At 43.8% G+C, this 21,499-nt stretch overlaps 1 protein-coding gene across 7 annotated transcripts in view; it reads left to right on the top strand.

Moving 5' to 3' along the window:
• Window positions 1-21,499, top strand: part of LOC138740467 (zinc finger protein 608-like) — a 113,571-nt gene that overhangs the window by 26,570 nt on the left and 65,502 nt on the right. For all 7 annotated transcript variants that reach the window (XM_069893185.1, XM_069893170.1, XM_069893204.1 and 4 more), the window contains one exon: window positions 15,339-15,591. In XM_069893185.1, coding sequence (XP_069749286.1) covers window positions 15,339-15,591 — 253 coding nt within the window. The remainder of the gene's footprint in view (window positions 1-15,338; window positions 15,592-21,499) is intronic.

Here is a 21,499-nt window from a genome sequence, read left to right as displayed (position 1 = left end):
TTACATAGAGAATTTTTTTTAAACTTTATTTATTCGTTCAAAATACAGATAATAAATAACATATATAAAAATAAACTAAGCATGAACGATATATTATATATATTAAAGAAAAAAGAAAGAAAAAGAAAGAAAACAAAAAAGAGGGAAAAAAAAACGGAAAATCCCCCCCCCTTTCAGCCAACTCTCCTAAGGAGAGCCATAAAGAGAAAAAAAATTAAAGCATAGCTTACATAGAGAATTGTGGGTATAATTGATTGAGTTGCTGAAGGAAGTGGTAGAGGAGTGTACAAGTATGACAAGTAAAATGCGTTTAGACAAGTATAGTGATAGGGGTGGATCAGTTGGACAATGCTGAATGCAAGCAAGTGGCACGAAGCTGGATGGTTAACTTGATTGTCATGAGGAGCCTTTTTCCATGCTTTACACCTCTATAGGCCCTTTCATGCAAGGCCTCTGACTGGAGGCCGGCTATAAACGCGGTGGAAAACATATATTTACCTTTTAAGGCTGCTCCAGCGTCACATTCCTATTGAGCGGCACCTCGTAGCATCCTCCAGAGCAGACGGAGGTGGGGCAACCAATGCCATAGCGTTACCTGACATAAATACGCGGCAGAGCAATGGCCGTCTTCCCTACCCCTAATCCCCCATGCTGATGGAATCCCTCTGTGCTTCTCAGAACAGTTCTAGCTGCGTGGGGGAATTAGGGGTAGGGAAGGCGGCCATTGCTCTGCCGCGTTTGGAGCCACAGAGAGTGGCCCTGAAGGACGAAGTGGCCTAGTGAGGCTGTCACAGCCTGCACCAGCCGCCGCTTGACAGGCCCCACCCTGACGGCCCCTGCTACCCTTCCCTGCCTTGACAGCCCTGGTCGGTTGCCCTTGCCTTGATGGCCCCCCGCCGGTTGTCCCTGCCTTGAGGGGTCATGGAGGGAGAGGGATGAGTGGGTGGGAGAGAGGGGCGAGATGGGTCATTGCGACGTCATCAGCCCGTCCCTAACCAGCCCTTGGAGTAGCTGTACATTCCTGTGAGTGGCTGTCATTCCTGATGACCCTTCCCCCGAGTGGTGGCGCCTTGGAGCTTGCTACAGCATATTCATAGAAGTAAGTCCCCCGACGAAAGGGCAGAGAATCTCCATCTTTACAGTCGGCCCATTTCACTGCACGAAAGTGCCTTATGACTCAAGCAAGCTGTGAGTGAGTTGTTGGCTTCTCAAAGCTCTCTCATTTGTGGTCATTCACTTTGCTGTTTTTAACTCCTACAGACATAAACTGCAGAAGCTGGCATCTTGAGCAAACAGAGAAGCTGAGGGGCTCAGTGGGTCAGGCACTATGCGGAGAAGGGGGAGAAAGGGGCCTCTAACTTCTTGGGTCAGGACCCTTTTCTGACACTGAAGTGAGGGGAGATTGCAAGCTTATAAAATAGGAGAAGTTCGAGCGAACTATCTCGCCAGTCCACGTCTCCCATGTAATTTGACCTTGTAAGCCCTCCCCAGCTATTCCTTCCCTCCTTTTTAATGCTTGCTAACTCCCCTTCCCATCTTATTCATGAGAAAGGACTTAATCCTGAAAAGCTGACTTGTTCATTTCAACTCCAGCAGTCATTCATAGGTCTAGGGATTCATAATGTACAATGCAGCTGGAGATGGTGGAGGGTTCTGGTGGAAGGAATTCAGGTATAGAGAAGCTGGCATGAAACCTTGTTAATTACAACATTTGCGTATGTCCGTTGTCAATGAGTTTGTGTTGCCCTCCAGTCACACGCAGTGTGCACATCAGGATTGTCGGTGCAGGTCCTCTGACTAAGTGATATGTGGGACCTAGAAATCTGGCAGCCGTTAGCAATGCCTAGTTGCATCAAAGGGAACACAATACGTGCAATTATACTGTGGGCAGATACTGGATGTGATTTGGTGTTTGCTGAAATGGTCAGACTCACGTGGAATTTCTTAATGGGAGATACCCAAAAAGGCAACAATAGAAAATATGGGTATCACATGAAATAAAGAATTATGGACGAATCTTCTTAGATAGTCCCAAGAAGGTGAGGATGACTTTCCATGCCACTTCCATTGGATTCAAAGTTGACTCATGAGGTAATTGTGAAAGATTCTTGGATGGCATAAAGCAGGTGGGTGGATAAGGAGGTGACGTGCTCCTTCTGCTCTTTGCATGGGGTCCCGACCAATGATCTCAAGGCTTCCAAGGCCATCCTTGAGTGTTTCCTATGAGCTGGTGAAATTGTTCAGTGCTTGAAAGGAAGCTTTGAGAACATCTATGCATTGTTTCCTCCCTCCACTTGGTAATCCCTTGCTTTGACAAGATTCTGGAAAAGTGTTGCTGCAGTAGGAGGCAGGATGGTGGAAATCCTCCATTTTATGGCTCTTAAGTGTAAGACCCTTTTTTTTGCATGCTTCAGGGAATGAGTTGATGAAAGCTTGGCGTTCAGGACTCTAAGCATTTACATAAATTGCCTTTATATTTCAATTTGATGACTGATGTTGGGATGATCTTGGTGTTGGAGAGGTTGAGCAGTTTCCATTTAACTTGTGAGTAGGCTGAGCATTGAAGACAGAATGTTTGAGAATAATGATGGGATCAGGATATAACCATGACTGACATCACTCTTTGCTGAGGTTGAGACCATTATGGAGCGAGCCAGTGGTCAATAATTATGCAGCAGACATTCTGTGGAGACACATTTCTCTGGATGGCTAAATTTAAGAAGGAATGCTCACGGTCTCTCTCGACTTATGGAATCAAAAGCTCTTTTAACCAGAAATCCCACAATATTGCCGTAAAGAAGACCTGTTGTTAAGCTGGCTTTGCTTTAAACTGAACCAAACAGTGCCGGCATAACGCTGCCCCAGTGTGTCATTTGACACAGCAAGCTGGCATTCCAGAAGCAGAAAGAGGTGTGACTTGTGACGTCCATGTGTCATATATCCTTTATTGTTTTGGTCCCAACCTGCCGACTCACCCTTTTTACACAGCCGTCATTCAGTGCTGTGTCTACCTCCGCCGCTGGCTTAAATTCACGACTACATTGACCCCACTCTCCCCGCCCCCATTCAGTGTTCGTACCTTTCTACACAGAAAACGTGGTGCAATAAAGGCGCAAGATTCCCGTCTTGAAGTGGCTGCGTAAAATGGGCTAAGGGCATATATAGAGACTGGCGCTGCTCCCTGCATTTCCCTTGAAGTTGACAGGCTGCAAGGATTATGTCCACCGTGCTTCTAAATAAAACCATATGCCTGACTCGTACATTAGTTGTCTCAGAATGTTGGACATTTGCGATGATGTACATATACTTAGAAAGCAGGGGTGCCTGCAATGTCTGTACCTGCAACTTATCTCACTTGAGATGATATCACGAAGAAAGGACTGAAAGTCTTGGTCAAAGAATTTGTTGAGGGCAACGTATTAAATAATCAACACCATGGTGGTCATTAACTTTGCACTCTTAATTCTGCTAATGCTGTTTTCATTGCCATTGTTGTCATGTGTAGCTGAAATCCAGTTATTACATTTTTAGCCACACTTGATAGAGAGGCAGGAAGCTTGCTGTTAGCGTTCAACCAACAGAAGAAACGGTGTGAATGGTTTAAATGTAGAACAAATCATTTGTTTATAGAGGGACGGTGCAATTTGTTAACCAAATGTTGGTCGGGGATATCAGAAAAAATAATTAAATGCTGTAGGCCAGAAATGGTGTAACGATTTTTAATTTCAGTTAAACTGCCTTATCCTACACCTCTCAGTCGAAACAGGAGGTAAAACACATTCTTAAATGGTGGAGGGGTGGGGGGGGGGTGGTGGTTGGCAACTCACTGCACAGCACAATAAGGGCTTTAAGCAGACAAAGGATGGGGGATGGGTCGTGGCAGACTTGTCAGAAATTTGACAAGGCAAACTGCTTACAGCAATTGGGCACTGGTTGTTAGTAGAGTGGGTTTACAACCATTGGGACAGAATGGTGAGTGGTTTGAAGGGGGGGGGGTGTCATTGAAGGGGAAGGGAAAACAATTCAGGAAGTCAATGGTGAAGAAAGTCTTAGCGTGCTGTCAAGCCTGCCATTGTTTCTGCATCCTAATTAATTAGTGACCTGTGCTAATGGGTAGCTGGAAGCCGAAACGATTAATTTACTTTTGCTTGGCTTTTTGTGAATTGCTGTGGGCTGGGTTGTGGTGCGTTCTGAGAGATCGTTTCGCTTTGTCAGGTGGACAGTCACTAGGATTAAAGATCAACATGCAAGGAACACCAGAAAGGAAGCATAAATTCTAGGAAAAAAAATCACAGAATGTGCATTAAAAGCTCAATGTTATGGCCTTACAACCTGATCTTGTGTCCCTCTTGTTTTCCATTTTACTTACTGATTGGGGTGGAGTGCAATTTTAGCGGCATGGCAGAAGCTGAATGGCAGCGATATATTTCCCGCCTCAGCCATGGCGCTAAATTCGCACTCCACCCCAATCAGTAAATAAAATGGAAAACAAGAGGGGCAGGAGACCAGGTTGTAAGGCCATAACGTTGAGGTTCCAGTGGTTCTCAACCTTTTCCTTTCCACTCATATCCCACTTCAAGTAATCCCTATGCCATCGGTGCTCTGTGATTAGTAAGGGATGGCTTAAGGTGGGATGTGAGTGGAAAGAAAAAGTTTGAAAACCATTGTTTTAATTGGACCTTATTGACTTGTCATTTGGGTTTATGAAACCGTGCACATAACAACTTCTCTCAAGCAAAATGTTTCAGGAACAATTGGGTCAAGAGCAGTGATTCTCAACCTTCCCTTCCCACTCGCATCCCACCTTAAGCCATCCCTTACTCATCACAGAGGGATTACTTAAAGTGGTAATGTGAGCGGAAGGGAAAAGGTTGAGAACCACTAGTCTGGATGTGGCTCACAGAATTTCTCGCTTGAAAATTTCTTATGCATCGAGTAAATTGTGCAATTTGCACTTAGCTTACCCTGCCATAAATCAGTGGCTTCCTCACTGTGTAAACATTCATTTGCATTCTGAATATCTGATAAGCATTTAGCAATTGGCAAAAGCGACAAAGCTCTCACTTTAATTTTTATACCCTAAAATAATCCCCGAAGGCAAAGTGTTATTGTTCTAATGTCCCATTGTTGAAGTGCAAATAATTGTTGCTCTAACCTTAGCTGCAGTGGACAATTTGAATGCAGTGCATGTAAACAATAGTTCTTTCAACATACCCTTCACCTTTGCGCCAAATGTTTTTTTTGTGTGTGGGTTTCCAGGTGCTGTTGTACATTTTGAACCATATTGTTGCCAGTTGGAAAGAAATGACAACAAATTAAAACACTACTGATGACACAGCTGTGAGACTGCTTTCTACCACTGTGGAGAAAGGAGGGGGGGGGGGCGGGGGGATGGGCCATGAAGACCTCGTGAGACTAAAGCTCACCATTTCACATCCTTGTGCACTGAACACATTTGGGGCCATTTGAGCCTGCTGTCTGGGGGATGGATGCCAGGAATATAGAGCAGAACCCACGTTCGGCAATATTTTCTCTGGCCCATTGGATTCTAGTGATGGAGCCATGGTGGTGGGGAGGGGGGGTGGGGAGGGAAATGTGCCAGGCACTTGGCATGTTAAAGGTTATCGAAGCACACTGTGGGATTGGGGGGGTGGGGCGGGTGTTTCCAGCCTTTCTCACATAGAACACTACAGCACAGAATGGGGTTTTATTTTGCATCCTGCTACTGAAAATTGGCATTGAGGCCTTTAAAATGGCATGAGGTTCTGTGAAAATAACCGATCTTGGAGGAGATTGGTTTCCTTATTCTGATTTTATTTATTTTATTGTTTAATTTGACAGCAATTTCTCAGTGCAGCGTGGCTGTGGGTATTCGCTGTGAGTTTCTGGGCATCTACACAAGTAGATAGATCAAAAGTCTTACTTGCTGCACCCAAGCTGGTGTGTAAGGTACGCCAACTACAGACTGTGGCCCCGAAGGCCGAAGCGGCCCATGGTGAGGCTGCCGCAGCCCACACCAGCGGCCCCCTGATGGCTCCCGCTGGCCCATGCTGCCTGACGGCACCCGCCTGCTGTTCCTGCCTTGAGGGGGTCACGGAGGGAGAGGGGTGAGTGGGCAAATGGGTCGTGGGCTGACGGCGTCCTCAGCCCGCCCCTAACCGGCTACTTGCAGCGGCTGTACATTCAAGCCAGGCTGCAGAGCGCTGCGCTCCACCAATTATCCTTCCCCGAGAAGGGTTGGAATCAGCACCTCGGATCTGGCCTCGGCCCATTCAGGGAGGTACATCTTTAGGCGACAGGGCAAAGAACCTCCGCCTTTACGGTCGGGCATTTTCCTTGCTTGAAAGAACCTTCAGTTGCAGTCAGTGCGAGAAAAGACAAGGTTAATGGGAATAGTTCAAGGTGTATGAATGCCCCATCCTGGGAGGTGGATGGAATTTCGACTGTTGGGTGTGTGCTTCCACTGAATTATGTAGAAAGCAAGCATTCTGCCTGAGATGATGGCAATAAGAACTCAGTATCTGTCATTCTCCATGCTGTATCAGCATGCCTTGTTGACACCCTTTACAGCTTAGTGAGCACAATCTGCGCAAAACGAGAAATTCCGTGGCTGGATGTTTCGGAAAAAAAATTGATCAGTTGCTTGGCAAATTCTGCCACTTGTAGCTACACAAGCTTGATTTTCTTGCACGTTAGTTAATAATTGTGCAGGAGCAGAGGCAGTGAAACAATTACAATAACACACATTGAATGCCATGGACCCACTTTAAAAAATTGCTTCCAGCGAAATGGCTGCTCCACAAGTCAACTCGAAATGTCTCTGGTTTCTTTTCATGAACATTTATCAACTCTACTCCCTCCTCCCCTTTCCAAACCCTGAGTAACACAACATAAATGCAAAGCCACTTTATATGTTGTTGTTTTAGCGCAAGCCTGATGTAAGGGGATTAAAAGGCCACAGAAAGGATCAGGAAGCTGGGGTTTGGTGGCTTTGTTGATCTTTGAAATTGAAATAGGGTGGTAAGCATTGCTTTAAATAAAATCCCATTCAAGAAATAAAGCAATACACTTCCAAAGCAATCTTCCATGTTGAATTGACTCTACCGGCATCACCTACGACTCCTAGAACGCTTCCACCAGCGTTGTCTCCGCTCCATCCTCAACATCCATTGGAGCGCTTTCATCCCTAACGTCGAAGTACTCGAGGTGGCAGAGGTCGACAGCATCGAGTCCACGCTGCTGAAGATCCAGCTGCACTGGGTGGGTCACGTCTCCAGAATGGAGGACCATCGCCTTCCCAAGATCGTGTTATATGGCGAGCTCTCCACTGGCCACCGTGACAGAGGTGCACCAAAGAAAAGGTACAAGGACTGCCTAAAGAAATCTCTTGGTGCCTGCCACATTGACCACCGCCAGTGGGCTGATATCGCCTCAAACCGTGCATCTTGGCGCCTCACAGTTTGGCGGGCAGCAACCTCCTTTGAAGAAGACCGCAGAGCCCACCTCACTGACAAAAGGCAAAGGAGGAAAAACCCAACACCCAACCCCAACCCACCAATTTTCCCCTGCAGCCGCTGCAACCGTGTCTGCCTGTCCCGCATCGGACTTGTCAGCCACAAACGAGCCTGCAGCTGACGTGGACTTTTACCCCCTCCATAAATCTTCGTCCGCGAAGCCAAGCCAAAGAAGAAAGAGATATTAAAAGTAGTGTTAGTAATGGGCTGTATGTAACTTTCACTGGGCTGGCTGTCATGGACAAATAAAACAACTGGTCGTTGCACTGTTTTTGAAATTCATATCAGTCATACGGGTACTTGGTGTTTTGGAATGCGTGTTAAAAAGTGGGAACAAAAATAAACTGCAACGTTATCGCATATTTAAACAGTCCTCAGTTCAAAAGGGAGCGGTGTCATCAGAGCCCTCGTAATCAGTGGTTAGAATGCATTACCAAGAACAAAAGCTTTGGGGTGTTTTTTGTTGTTGTTGAGTGAACTCTGGACCTCATGGTAGGTTGTGTTTTACAGAAGTCTTATTTTGTAGGACACATTTAGAAATGCTGGAAACACTCAGTAGGTCGGGCAACATGTGCGGAGAGAGAAAGCCTGAGTTGATGTTAATGACAGCGCCACTGAACTGGGGAACCTTAGAAAAAAACATGTTGCAGTGAGGAAGGGAAGGAGAAACAAAGAGTGACAGGAAAAAGAGGGAGAATGGGCTTGGAGTAGGTCTGAAACAAGGACACTAAAGAATGTTGCTTTTTACTGCACAAGGAGCTCAGTAGTCGATATGCATTAAAGGAACCCTTTGGTCTCAGATGAACAGTCGGCCATCTTTGACAGAGCCACACTGATCAGGAAGGCCTCATTTCCCAGCGTAGGCCAGCACCAATGAACCAATCTTGTTCAAGGTGGGCCAGGTATTTCCAGTTTCTTTTTTAACGTTCACAAGCGAAAGAGAGGGGAAATCACTTCTGAGGCTCCTGCGACTAATGACTTTATCCATTCTCGCTCCCCCAACTCCCAGATGAGACAACAGAAGGATTAGCTGCAGTTGTTCCAAAAGCTGCTCTAGAATAGCAAATAATGAATGGGCACTTGAGAAGCACGGGCTGCAACCCTGCGTGAATGGGGCTGAAGCTTTACAGAGACAGAGAAATTAGTGGAGGTTCCTTTATTTCTGTGAATAAACTTTCAGAACACGTACTTTATTTTCTGTCTGGATAAGCAACATTTTCAGATAATGCTCTTAAACATATACTTTCATCTTCTACTTTAGTTGCGGAATATTTATATCAAATCGGTTTTGTGGCACGATTGAACCATTTGCTTTTGAAGCCTGAATCTCTAGCTTATAGGAAACATGAAACCGATGAGACTAATTATGCCAAGTACAGGTGCTGTGAAAGGCATTATTGTTCTTGATTCATTCCTCCCTATGACAGTGAGCTTACTTGAAGGATTTATGCTGAAGCCATTCACATTTGGAAGAGGGAGAGAGAAAAAAAATAGGTTTATGCTTACTGGCTGTGCAAGTATAATGGAAGAACTGAGTTTATGGCACGATGCTTGTGGCTGTAAATCTTTGGGATGAGCAGCATTTACTTCCTCAGTTTAGCCCCAACGTCTGTGACTAATTGGGTGCATGTGAAGATTGCGTCCATATGTTAATTACAGATACAAGAGCCATCGACTAGGCAAGGACTCAACAACACTGCTGCACACATTTTTACCTGCTTTGAATATCGGCCCGGTCCTCTTAATTAAAGCTTGTTCACATTGAGCACACTGGACCCATAGATCATCGTTTGCCCAAGTGACTCATGGATGGAGCTGGAAGGAGCAGAGGTAAGTTTCCACTTGCAATGAAAAATGGGGAATTTTCAAATTTTTCTCTCTCTCTCTCTCTAGTGCTTGTTCATGAAATTAAGACTGCCTGATTGAAACATGTCATGTCTGAGAATGCAATTCAGTTTGTGTGATATTAATTGCAGAGAAAAAAAATAGACACGGTTCCGTTCTCTGCTAAAAGGATAGAAATCGCTCCCTTATACATAAAATATGAGGATTTGTTTTTGAAGCGATTCTGTAACTACTGGCCATGGGAAATAATGCACTCCATTTTACATTGTTCCTTCGTTAATCCTCCCCCTTTGGCTCGAGTTTGTGCTTTTCTATCTGCAACATTCCAGGCCTCTTAAAATCTCTGCATGTTTAATGCTGACTGATGTCATTGACCTTGTAAATCTACTGCAATGAATTCAAAACAGGAGGTAACAGTGCAGAGCAAGTTTTTCAGTCCAGGTCATTAGTTAGAGCTGTATTAAGCACTTGGATTTAGGACAGAGAGCAGGGGGGAAAAAACACAATGGAGTGTGCACTGCTGGGAATTATTGCTGGTGTACTGGTTGACAGTAATAGATTTGCAGAGATTCTGGTAATATTGTGTTTAGTAGTTCACATTGGTCCTGAAAAGCTTTAATGGATATAGAGGTTATAAAAATATATTTTCATTCGAAATTATTGTTCACTGAAACAAAAAAAAATGGGACCCCCTGCTCCTCGTTTAGACCATTCTGTTTTGTGTGTTTGAGACAATTGTGACTTTTACACAAAAATAAAGAAAAAAATTCTGTTTTTAAAAAAAAAATTGCATACTTACCTCCTGGAGTGGTCATTTACACAACATTTTTTCTAAGCAATTTACTCAGCCTTCCTGTGTCGAGCAGTTTGTTGGGTGGGGGGGGGGGGGGGTGAACGTCGTATTCATTAGCCCGGTTTCCTACGGAGTGCCTGCGGTCAATTTAGACTGCAGCCGCTCCATAAAAATGTGCAGGGTTCTTGGTGGGAAAATTACGGGATGGAAGAATTTAGCAAATAAATTCCGTCAGGGCATTTTTACCCTGCCAGCAGAGCGGAAAATTGGCGGAAATTTTCTGCTTCTCAGCAGCCGCATAAAAGTGCCTAAAATTCTGTTCTCAAGCACTATAACGGACATATATCTGTGAGAAAAGTATCCCTTGAGCGTTAAATAATAACACTTCAGCATTGCAGTACATCTAGATCTCAGGACAGCCTTTGTAGATTCTGTTCTATTTGTTCTTTGATGTAATTCTGGTGTCCTGGAATATTTAAGGCTAATTTTGATAAGTTTGGGTGCTTTGGTCAGCAGAGGAGTGGAAATTGAGAAGATATTGAACTGATGGTTTTAAAAGCACCAGGGGCCTAAATACTTGTCAGAACAGCAGGATAAAATTAACTCCAGATTTCTTACTTTTGTAAATGTTACAATGCTCGACAACAGTGCCTTCTGAAAAGGTGGAGGGAAAGAGACTTTGTAGTTGGTGCCAGTTTCTTCCATGGAATAGTTTCATGTAAAAGACTGGAAGAAATGTTTACATCCATGGCTGAATCAGCCTGACAAGCTCTCACACCACCCCCTCCTCTTATTAATATTCTTTTTGATGTATGCTTGTAAAACAGAGGATTGCCTGTTAATCTGTTGGATCTCTGGAGCTTTTGGCACTTGCCCATAATTGATGTGTTCACATGACTGCTGCCGGAGTACTAATGATTAGGTTGGTGCTGTAATATCTTTGAGTAAATCAGTGTCAATTTTTAAAATAAATCATTCTGCAGAAGGTTGCTGGAACTATGGGATAATTACAAAACGCCCAATTGCATTTTCGGAACAAAAGAAAGAACGTGAGTTTCTCTGAATCATTCAAATCAAGCAAATTATTTGAGGGTCATGACGATTTCAAACACAGTGCGCAGAGAGGATTTTGAAAATAAATAATGGTTTTGGTTAATGTTTCTGGCTTTTAATTTTGAAAATCTTGCATTTGATCATTGTGAACACTTACCCATACTCTTTTTGCCTTGCAACTGAAGTTGGGGGGAAAAATAATTGCATTGTGAGCATTAATAAGTGATGGAAAACTGCCCTCGCAAAGAGCTGGCTTCCCCATAAAAGCTGGGTCCCGTTTTAGTTATGTGCGTAAATATCTTTGGAGAGGGATCTTTCTCCCCACTCTGGTCTCTGTGATGAATTGCCAGAATTTTGATCAGGGCACATAAGGGAATAATCAAAGCTAAAAAGTAGCACTGAAGAAAGTGGAGCATTTGTTTCTGACATTCATTTTCCCCACTCTGACAGACTGCCACGTCCGGCTATTGAGTCTTGTGCTGCACCCAGTGTTTTCCACTTGGCTGATATCCCCTTTCTCAATGTGCCTGAAAAGACTGTGCCTCTGTTTCCCACGACAATAAGGATGGGCATGTGAGCAGGTTATCGGGATGTGTGCGGGCGAGGAAACACTGTTATTATATCCTCTCCAAAGAAAATACATCATAAAATAAAATTGGTATCTTCTCGCGTTTAGTGTGATATGTGATTTTGTTTGAGATTTAGTAAGGGGCTAAGTCGGGCCTGGAAACAGATAGTGTCAGAGTGTTGCCTAATGGAAAATAGCTCATCGGCATCACTTTGTTAAGTCTTTTAACACTGAATAAGATTTGGTGTCTCTTGTTTTTATTCTTATTCTTTTGATTTTTTTTTCGCTACGTGCCGCAGAAAGATATATCCTGCATAGTGCTCCGCAGGGCTACATTTGATTACAGTCTTTTGCTTGTGGTAAGATTTGAAGTAGGTTTTCAATAAGCAACAAAGGAAGGTTTCATCAAAGAATGTGTCTTTCAGTATTAAAGCAGTCACTGTCTTTCCCTGGAGCTTTATGTTTTAGTAGATCTTGCATTGTTGGGGAAGGAGAGATGCTATCCTGTTATCAGAGCTTTTTAAAGGCATTACATTACAAAGTACCCGATTGGTGTAGTGAGAATGTAATACCTTTGCCTATAAGCAGTTTTATTACTGTGAGGCACACAAATTGGATTGCAATGATGTACTGACACTTCCACTGAGCTATTACCCCACTGTAGTCCTCCCTTTGAAAAGCTTCCTAATCTGAGTGGGCAAGTTGCAGACACACTGTCTGATCCATTAAATAGGATGTCACAATGCACTTCATTACATGGTATTTCATGAGTGGTGGATACCCACGATAATTGCACTGGCTTCACCACTTTAATGAAACACACGATGACTGATAGGGCAGTGAAATCAGAATGGAGAGGTACCTGCTGCCACGTCTTCACCCAGGTATATAGACACCTTGCCCTGCAGTTAAGGGGAGGGTTAAAGCCATGTTGCATCATGTGTGCCTGCCCTTTCAGATGATTATTTTAAAGCATTAACATGATTAATCTGCGCTTATCTCCCTCGGCACAATTTGATGCGTTTGTCACAGCTGATTCCAACACACACAAGTAAATTGGTCTTGTCTGTACATTTCCTAAGGCATGTTAAGATATGCAAGCTAAGTATAAAATGATTCAACTTATGACAGTGTAGCTCGGTATGACAATAACACCATCTACAAATTTGCCGATGAATCCACGGTGGTGGGTTGTGTAAAGGAAGGGGATGAATCAACATACAGGATGGAGACTGAAAACTTGGCTGAATGGTGCACCAGCGATAACCTGGCACTCAATGTCACCAAAACTAAGGAGCTGACTGTTGATTTCAGGAAGGGAAAGCCAGAGGGATACAATCCAGTGATCATTGGGGGATCAGAGGTGGAGAGGGTGAGCAAATTTAAGTTCTTGGGAGTCACTATCTCAGAGGATCTTTCCTGGACCCAACACACCAATGGCATCGTGAAGAAAGTACGTCAGCGCCTCTACTTCCTCAGGAGTTTGCAGAGGTTTGCCAGAAACCCTGGCAAATTTCTACAGAGGTGTGGAGGAAAATGTGCTGACCGGCTGCATCACGGTCTGGTATGGGGATACCAATACCCCTGAGCATAAAGTCCTCCAAAAGGTAGTGGCAGGACATCAGAGGTAAAACCCTCCCCACTATTGAGAACGCTGCCATCGGAGAGCAGCAGCCATCATCAAAGACCCCCACCAACCAGCACACGCTCTGTTCTCACTGCTGCCATCAAGAAAGCGGTATAGTTGCTACAAGACTCACACCATCAGGTTCCGGAATGGCTGCTACCCTTCCTCCATCAGACTCCTCAGTGGCCCCATTCACACTGGCATTTTGTCCCAGTAATTAACTGCCAACATACCAGTTAACGTGCCAGTATGAACGCTCGCTAATCGACACGCAGGTGTCAGATCACCCTGGGGATGGACCGCCCTGGAGTATCATCCCTGGAGCCATCTGACACCTGCGTGCCAATTATCCCAGTGTGAAAGGGACATGGACAATCCAGGGACAAAGTAGTGGTGCGTGGATGACTTTTTTCCATGAGCACTGGAACGTGAAGGAAACAAAAGATTAAAAAGAAGGTATAAACTTTACTAAATCCTAATCAATGTATTATGATCTTGTATTTAAACAAAATTAATGTGTAAAGAGAGAAATGCAAAATTATGAAGACAATAAAAAACATAAGCGTACAATTTATAAAGACCGTGGGAAAGTCGCATAGAGATAGAGAGAGGGCTCGAGCGATGGCGGACCTGCCCTCCCAGAATTCTGTGCAGCAGAGAAATCCCTCCATGAGTGCTCAGTTCTCCATGCCTATAGCCCTTTCTCTGCCACACAGAATTCTGGGTGGGCAGGTCCGCCATCGCGCCCTCTCTCCCTCTCTCTCTCTGCAACTTTCCCACGGTCTTTATAAATTGTGCGCCTATGTGTTTTATTGCCGCTACCACTTTCCCACTGTCCTTTATGAATTTATAAAGGTTTATATAGGTTGGCACAACAAGGGGACTGCAGGGCTCATACCGTGCTGTACATAATACTTATTTATGTTATAATTAGGCATAATTCATTTTGTTGAAGTACAAGATCTTTCAGATGTGTCACTCAGACATCACCGGCGGAGAATGGGCACCCCTGTCCCCGGGGATGCCAGGTGGTGAGTATGAAAGGATGCAGAGAACCGGTTAACAGTGGTCCAGTGTGAACACCAAAAGCAGCTTCTTTAGCCAGTTTGTTGAACAGCCAGTTTGCTGGTTAGCCAATGTGAAAAGAGCTAGGGACTCATTTAAAGACTCTTGTGCACTTTATTGATTTTCTTCTGTTCTCTCTGCATTGCAGTCAGTTTTTTTTTTGCAGTGGTGCAGGACAAAGGAATCTCAGGGTTGTAGGTGATGTCCTGTATGTACTCCGACAATAAGTCTGAAATCTGAATCTGGTAATCTAACATTGCTCACTATCACGATCTAGAATTTCAGGATAAACTAAACAAGAAGATCAAACAAAGGAGATAGAACATCATATTTACTGAAAGCATTTGATGATTATCTACCAATTATACCCTCCTCCAGATTACAGTATGTCTTCATAACTTCCTCTGCCCTCTAATGCAAAAACCACATGGAGCCTATCTAAAGTAATATTAATTTTTACATGTTGAACTTGCTCTGGGAATGATTAATGCCTTGAAGATGCTCATTACTGTGTGACATTTTGTACAATATCCTTTTCCTTGTTGAAGCATAATGGGGTAAGACTGATTATTTCTGATAGCTCCTATCAATATTATGCAATTCTATATGTTTCCCAAAGGTATTCTGAATAGGCATTTTTTGTATTTCTTTGTGCTGTTGATTAAGAAGAATGTAAAGAACACAATGCTTCATTGGGAGTTTTCACTAGTAACTGAGGGTTGAATGGAATTTCATATTTAGTTTGATTACCCAAGAAATGATTTGATTGTGGCAAGGTTATTGGGATTTAGTTTGTTTCTGGGAAACAATGCAGCCGTGTTCAGTTGTAATTTTATGAATATAGGTTATCACATTTGCCTTTTTATTTTCCAGGCTGATCCTTTGTTCACTGTGCCTGCACCTCCGCCACCGATCCCCGTGAACATGCCACCTCAGATTCTGCCTTCTTACTTTCCTCCTTCGTCCAGCATCGCTGCACCAGTGGAGCAGCTGTTGATAAGGACTCGTTCAATGGGAATAAATACTTGTGAGGTTGGAGTAGTGACTGAGCCAGAGTGCCTGGGACCGTGTGAACCAGGGACCAGTGTAAACCTGGAAGGGATTGTGTGGCATGAAACCGAGGAAGGTAAGGCATTTAAACATGTATGTATGGTTTGGGGTAAAATCTGAATCGCTATGTTTGATTATCCAAAAGAGGTTTCAGAAGTTTTGGATGAATTGAATAATGAATGCATTCAAAGGAAAACAGGAATAAACTCATAATTATACACAAAGAGTTGGGCCAGTCTGAAATCAGGTTCTACACAAAGTGATGTTTCCTCCAACTGTGTACTGTGATGACTGAAGGCATTTTCTTTGCTCCTCCATAATTAATCTTTTACCTTGGCCAAGTGCTGACCACCGCCCATGCTTGGACACAACTTTGTGGTTTTGGAGCCTTAGGAGTTGCGGGGCCCAATTGGAAACATTTTTTTTTTGCGGGGGCCCCAGGTTCACAGCCAAGGTCTTAGAGATATAAATAAAGTTCACCATAGATTTTATAACTTTATGGTAGAATGGAAAGCAAGGTCGTTATTCTGGACTTCTGTTGTGTCAGTTCTTGGCATTTATCATTCCAATTACATTTTTGGTAGCTTTGAGTAATTGAGGATTTTAACACCTGTGGGGTAAAAGAAGTTGAAAATCCAGTTGGTTGAATCTCATTCCCCCCCCACCCCTGAACAATTACAGTGGTCAGAGCAGTTTTGTTTGTAACATTGTACTGTTGTTTGTAATGGACATTCTCTGTTGGCCATTGAGGTCCCTTTTGCTTCAGCTGAAATGGTGATATTTTAAATTTTGTAGACAACTCCTGATTTCTATGGCTGTACAGTGCTTGAGGAATAGATTTATTTCAAATTGCATGATTGCTTTTTTTTCCTAATTAATGAATTTAAAGCATGGATATTTTGAACGTCCTTCCTGTCACTGGATAGGTAGAGTCTTCCTTTTAAGCAGACAATGGCTAATACTAAAAATAGCTGGGGGATTTTATAACTTCAATATAAAATGTGCTGAAGTGTGTTTGATATAACTTGGCTCCTGGATATGAATGCCTTCCACCACTACAATGTGTGGCTGTTTGTGATGTAGTAGGAGAGCCTGTGGTGACCTTAATAGAGTTATTCATGGTGAATCAAATTCCCTTCTGACCCAATGAATATTTTATACTTGAACGGAACAAATAGTTCAGAAAAAAATAATTCTTGTTTATTGCTTTATCTCTGATGGGTCACGTCTCCAGAATGGAGGACCATCGCCTTCCCAAGATCGTATTATATGGCGAGCTCTCCACTGGCCACCGTGACAGAGGTGCACCAAAGAAAAGGTACAAGGACTGCCTAAAGAAATCTCTTGGTGCCTGTCACATTGACCACCGCCAGTGGGCTGATAACGCCTCAAACCGTGCATCTTGGCGCCTCACAGTTTGGCGGGCAGCAACCTCCTTTGAAGAAGACCGCAGAGCCCACCTCACTGACAAAAGGCAAAGGAGGAAAAACCCAACACCCAACCCCAACCAACCAATTTTCCCTTGCAACCGCTGCAATCGTGTCTGCCTGTCCCGCATCGGACTTGTCAGCCACAAACGAGCCTGCAGCTGACGTGGACTTTTTACCCCCTCCATAAATCTTCGTCCGCGAAGCCAAGCCAAAGAAGAAAAAAACCTAATTTTGTTCCATTTTGCTCCCAGTGGGGCAGCAATTGAGACTATTTTCTCACAGTATAAAAGCTGACCCCCCCCCACCCCTCATCAAATAGTAACAAACAAAAGATTCAGTTCAACAATTTAAATCTGCATCTTAGCAGACGAGCAATAATAAAAGAACAACTTTCCCTATTCAGAATCAGGATTTATTGTCATGAACAAGTCATGAAATTCGGTGCTTTGTGGCAGTATCATAGAGCAAACATTCATATTATAACCATCTTATGACATTACTATATAAATAAATAACAATAACAGAGCAAGGAAGATAAAGCTTTGTCTTTGGTTCATTGATCATTCAGGAATCTAATGGCAGCGGGGAAGAAGCCGCCCTTGTTCGGCTGAGTGCTCGTCTTCGGGCCTTTTCCCCGATAGTAGCAGAGTGAAAAGGGTGGTGGAGGTCCTTGAGGACGGAGGCTGCTTTTGTAAGACGCCGCCTCAAGTAGATGGGGGTGAAGTCGGGCGCCTGTGATGTTGCAGGCCGAGTTAACAACCCTCTTATCAAATATCTTATGAAATGTTTAAAGTACTCATTGGCTAATTGAAAACAGCAAGTGTGGGGTTTGTTCTATTATCCATTAGAGAGCAGTGGTAGTGTGGTATTGAGATGCAGATTAAATGTCTTGAGCTTTGTATTTCATTCTGTAGAGAGAGAAAAAAAACAAGGTCAGGCGACTGATGGTGAAAAATGTTCATATTCCAAGCAGCAGTTAGAAAGCGATGCATGCCCCACATGGTTGTTTCCCTCTTCACCCATTCTGTGGGATGGGCCGAGATATTGCTCACCTGCTCGATTAAGCGGCCGTCCCGTTTCTTTGTGCTCATGAGTCTTGAGTACTTGTCCTCAAAAAAAAGTGCAGTGCAGGCAGAAGGAAAAAGGGTGCAAAGTTTTATCTTGTTAACTGTTAAAAAGAAAGGAGTCCTGTATTCTAAATGAAAAGATGATCGCTTCTTTCCTAATACCAGCAAAGCAGAGCTTATTATTATGTGAGAGCTCCAATCATCAGGAGTGATAATTTGAAGGCTGGCTGAGATTATTGCCTGAGGGTTGAATTGCTAAGAGAGCCAGAACAATGGACATGTAGAACCAGCTGAATGAAAGGCAATTCTTTCTCCAGCACTGTCTGGTAAACTATTTGCACACAGCAGAAAGGAAACAAATGGGCTACTAAGCTCCAGAAGATGGCTAATATCTGGCGTGACAAATTGCCTCTGGAGACCATTACGTAAACTGTCAGAGCTTTTCTGGCTGTGATTATCTTGTATGAATAGAGAGGAAAGGCAGGCTTTTCAAAGGCTTTTTTTGTAAAAAAAAAGAGGAGGAAAGATCAGGGGCTTACTGTAGGGGCGATGTGAATGTGAACCTGCAGCAAAGGCGCATCTGACTACAGCAAAGGTTCTTTTATTTGCAATCCACACATGAATCTAATTGGCTCGAAGCTGCAATGATTCGTGGAACGAGAACGTAACCATATAGAAAACAATTTTGATCTGTAAGAAAACAAATGTGTTTGTTTTAACATTTAAACTGCTTGCCAGAGTCATATAAAACGTAAGGGAAAAGACTAAAATTGCTGTGGATGTAGTGTACTGAGTTTAGAGGGTGTAGAAGACACAGTTTACTTCCAACATTGTATGTCTCACATCAAATGAATTGTTTTTTTTCTGACTCTAAATTCAATAGACTATTTCATGTTTCTTCTTGTACCCACTGACCAAGCATGTGTTTGCGTTCGAATAATTTACAAGATTTCAATGTAAGGTGGCAACAGGACCTGCTGCTGCTTCCTGCCGCTGTCCAAACACAGCAAGTTCAGGTGAAAACACACAATGCTGGAGAAACTCAGCAGGCCAAGCAGTGTCCTTTATATAGCAATACATAACCGACAGTTCGGGCTTGAGCCCTTCATCAAGGAATGGGAGAATGCCAGCGGGTGTCTATACAAAGAGTGGGGGGGAAGAGGGGGTGGCAAAGGCAGGTGGGGAACGGAGGGAAGGGACAGCAGCGATGAGGGAAGGCTGGGTGGGGAAGGGAGGGGAGAACTGGAAAGACAGGAAAGGGGGAGGGGAGAGAAGAGGCAAAAAGCAGTTCGCCCACGGTGTCTACGGATTCTCGTGATTTTCCCGGAGTGGTTGGCTTTAGGATTGTTGAGAGGCATACAGCTTCCTCTACATTTGCTTCCTCTTACCAGGCAAGGAATGCTGTACCCTTGTAGATGCAATAGTCCCATTTTTAACCTCATCTTAACTGAATGAAGGTAAAGCAAAAGAGAGGGTGTGGGGTGAAAACATTATGATTGCCTTTGGCTGCAATTCTACAGTTTTCTGCCCTTCCAATGGAATAATAAAGCAAGGTGGGTGGGGGAGGGGTGATGGGGTGGGGGAGCAGGGAAACTGGGGGAGGCTACTGAAGGTCAGCATGAAAATAGATTCAGAATTACAAAAGCTGGGCATTAAATGGGCAGATTAGGGTGTGAAGTGAGGAAAGATGAAACCTGTGAAGAATGGTAAATGGGCAAGGAAAGATGGAGGGGAGGGAAATTTGCTACTGAAATGGTAGCTCAGCGTTTCTCACTGGTAGTTGAACTAACAGAGCCCTGCCTTGAATAATTTATGGTTGATGTCTGAATTGGTTTACAAAGGCTGTGATATTATAGCTTCACACTGGAATGTATCTGGTTATGCTGATGGCACAGGAAACCAAGATGTTAAAAGGCAGAGGTCAAAGACGGAAAGCCTGGCGTCTTATAACAACGACAAAAATCATTCCGCAGTCTACTCCTTTCCTGATGCAAGACACCCTCTTGGGAACCTCAGCCAAATTTGCTTTGAAATGTAGATAAAATAGCAGGCAGTTTAATGATCTCTGCCTGGGGAAGTCCAGTTAGAAAATGGCAATACCAGGCTGTTTGTTTTATTACACAGCCGCTGCGTTCCAGGAAATTGCTGTTGTTTTCTTGGAATACAAGCTGAGTTAAAAGGTCGGAACGGGAACGAGGGTGCCATTCCCTCTCCGATATTTTACCTCCTAGGCCCCCTAATAAATTTCCAAGTATGCCTGCAGTCTAAAGTTAACTGTAGGAATTCCGTGAATTAGTGAATAGCACGTATCAATGGCGTGCGTTACAAGTCCTGCCTCTTTAATTACCGCACTTCCGGTGTGCTGTCTAAAGTCGCGTAAGGAAACTGAGATTTTGAGTTTTGGTTGGTCATGTGTGAAGGACTAATGCCGATACCTCCAACGCTATTCAGACGGGTAAAATCTCACAAATTCTATCTAGAAAAACGTCATTGAAAGACTGCAGTGCCATTTATCAGCTTGCTTAGAGAAAGAAAACGTTGATTGGGTAATTTGCTCTGAGGCACATATTTATTTCACAAGTACAAAACTCTTCAATATCTCTTTTCATTTTTTGTTGTTAAATTTAAGAATTCGAGATATAGTGTGTGGCCATCAGTATGAAAGATGACTTCACGAGCGCACAGTGAGAAGGATCACATTCCCAGAGGGGGCCATATGTGCTCCCCCACTCCCGGAAACTACAGTACACTTAAGGGGGCCATGGACTGAAACCATAACAGGTTTTTATGTAGTCGGTAGGAGAGCAGTAGGGAAGAAACCAACTAAATGGCCGCTTCACAGGCAGAGTCCTAAGGGGGCTGTAGCCAAAAAAAGGATTGAAAATGGCTGGTCCTCCCATTTGGAGGGACTGAGACTGAGGGGGCCCCTCAAATGACTAAGAGGGGAGTAACCAAATATTGGAACCGGGATACGAGAGAGTGCTGAGGGTGTGAATGGGGCTCCCCAAGGGCCTTGGATACTGAAAGTTTCCTGGCCATGTTGGAGGTTTTTATCTGTAGCTTGGGTTGTCAATGGTTTGGACTGGTCTGTGTGGTTGAAGAGGCTGTGAGAGCGCTGGAGGTGAGTTCACAGACACTCGGTGACTCTGAAGGGACTCCCTTTTGCTTCTCATTCTGTCACTGTAAGGCAAACCAGGCTATTTCTGCTGATGGCAAATCTTTGTCTGCTTCCTTAGCATCGGGTGTTAGCATTAGTGGTTAGAGTGCCAGCAATTGGGGTTTGAATCCAGCGCTGTCTGCCCATGAGTGCGTGGGTTTCCTCTGGGTCTTACGGTCTTCAAAACATACATTACAACATGCCGTAGGTGTAATTGGACAGCACGGGCTCATGGGCTGAAAGGACCTGTAACCGTGCTGGATGCTTAAGGCAGACTAAATGCAATTTTGTATAATATATTTGTTTTATTACATAGCAATAAAAGAATCT

This window comes from Narcine bancroftii, chromosome 1 (assembly GCF_036971445.1).
Source record: "Narcine bancroftii isolate sNarBan1 chromosome 1, sNarBan1.hap1, whole genome shotgun sequence".
Lineage (NCBI taxonomy): Eukaryota > Metazoa > Chordata > Chondrichthyes > Torpediniformes > Narcinidae > Narcine > Narcine bancroftii.
This window is presented reverse-complemented; position numbering and strand designations above follow the sequence as displayed.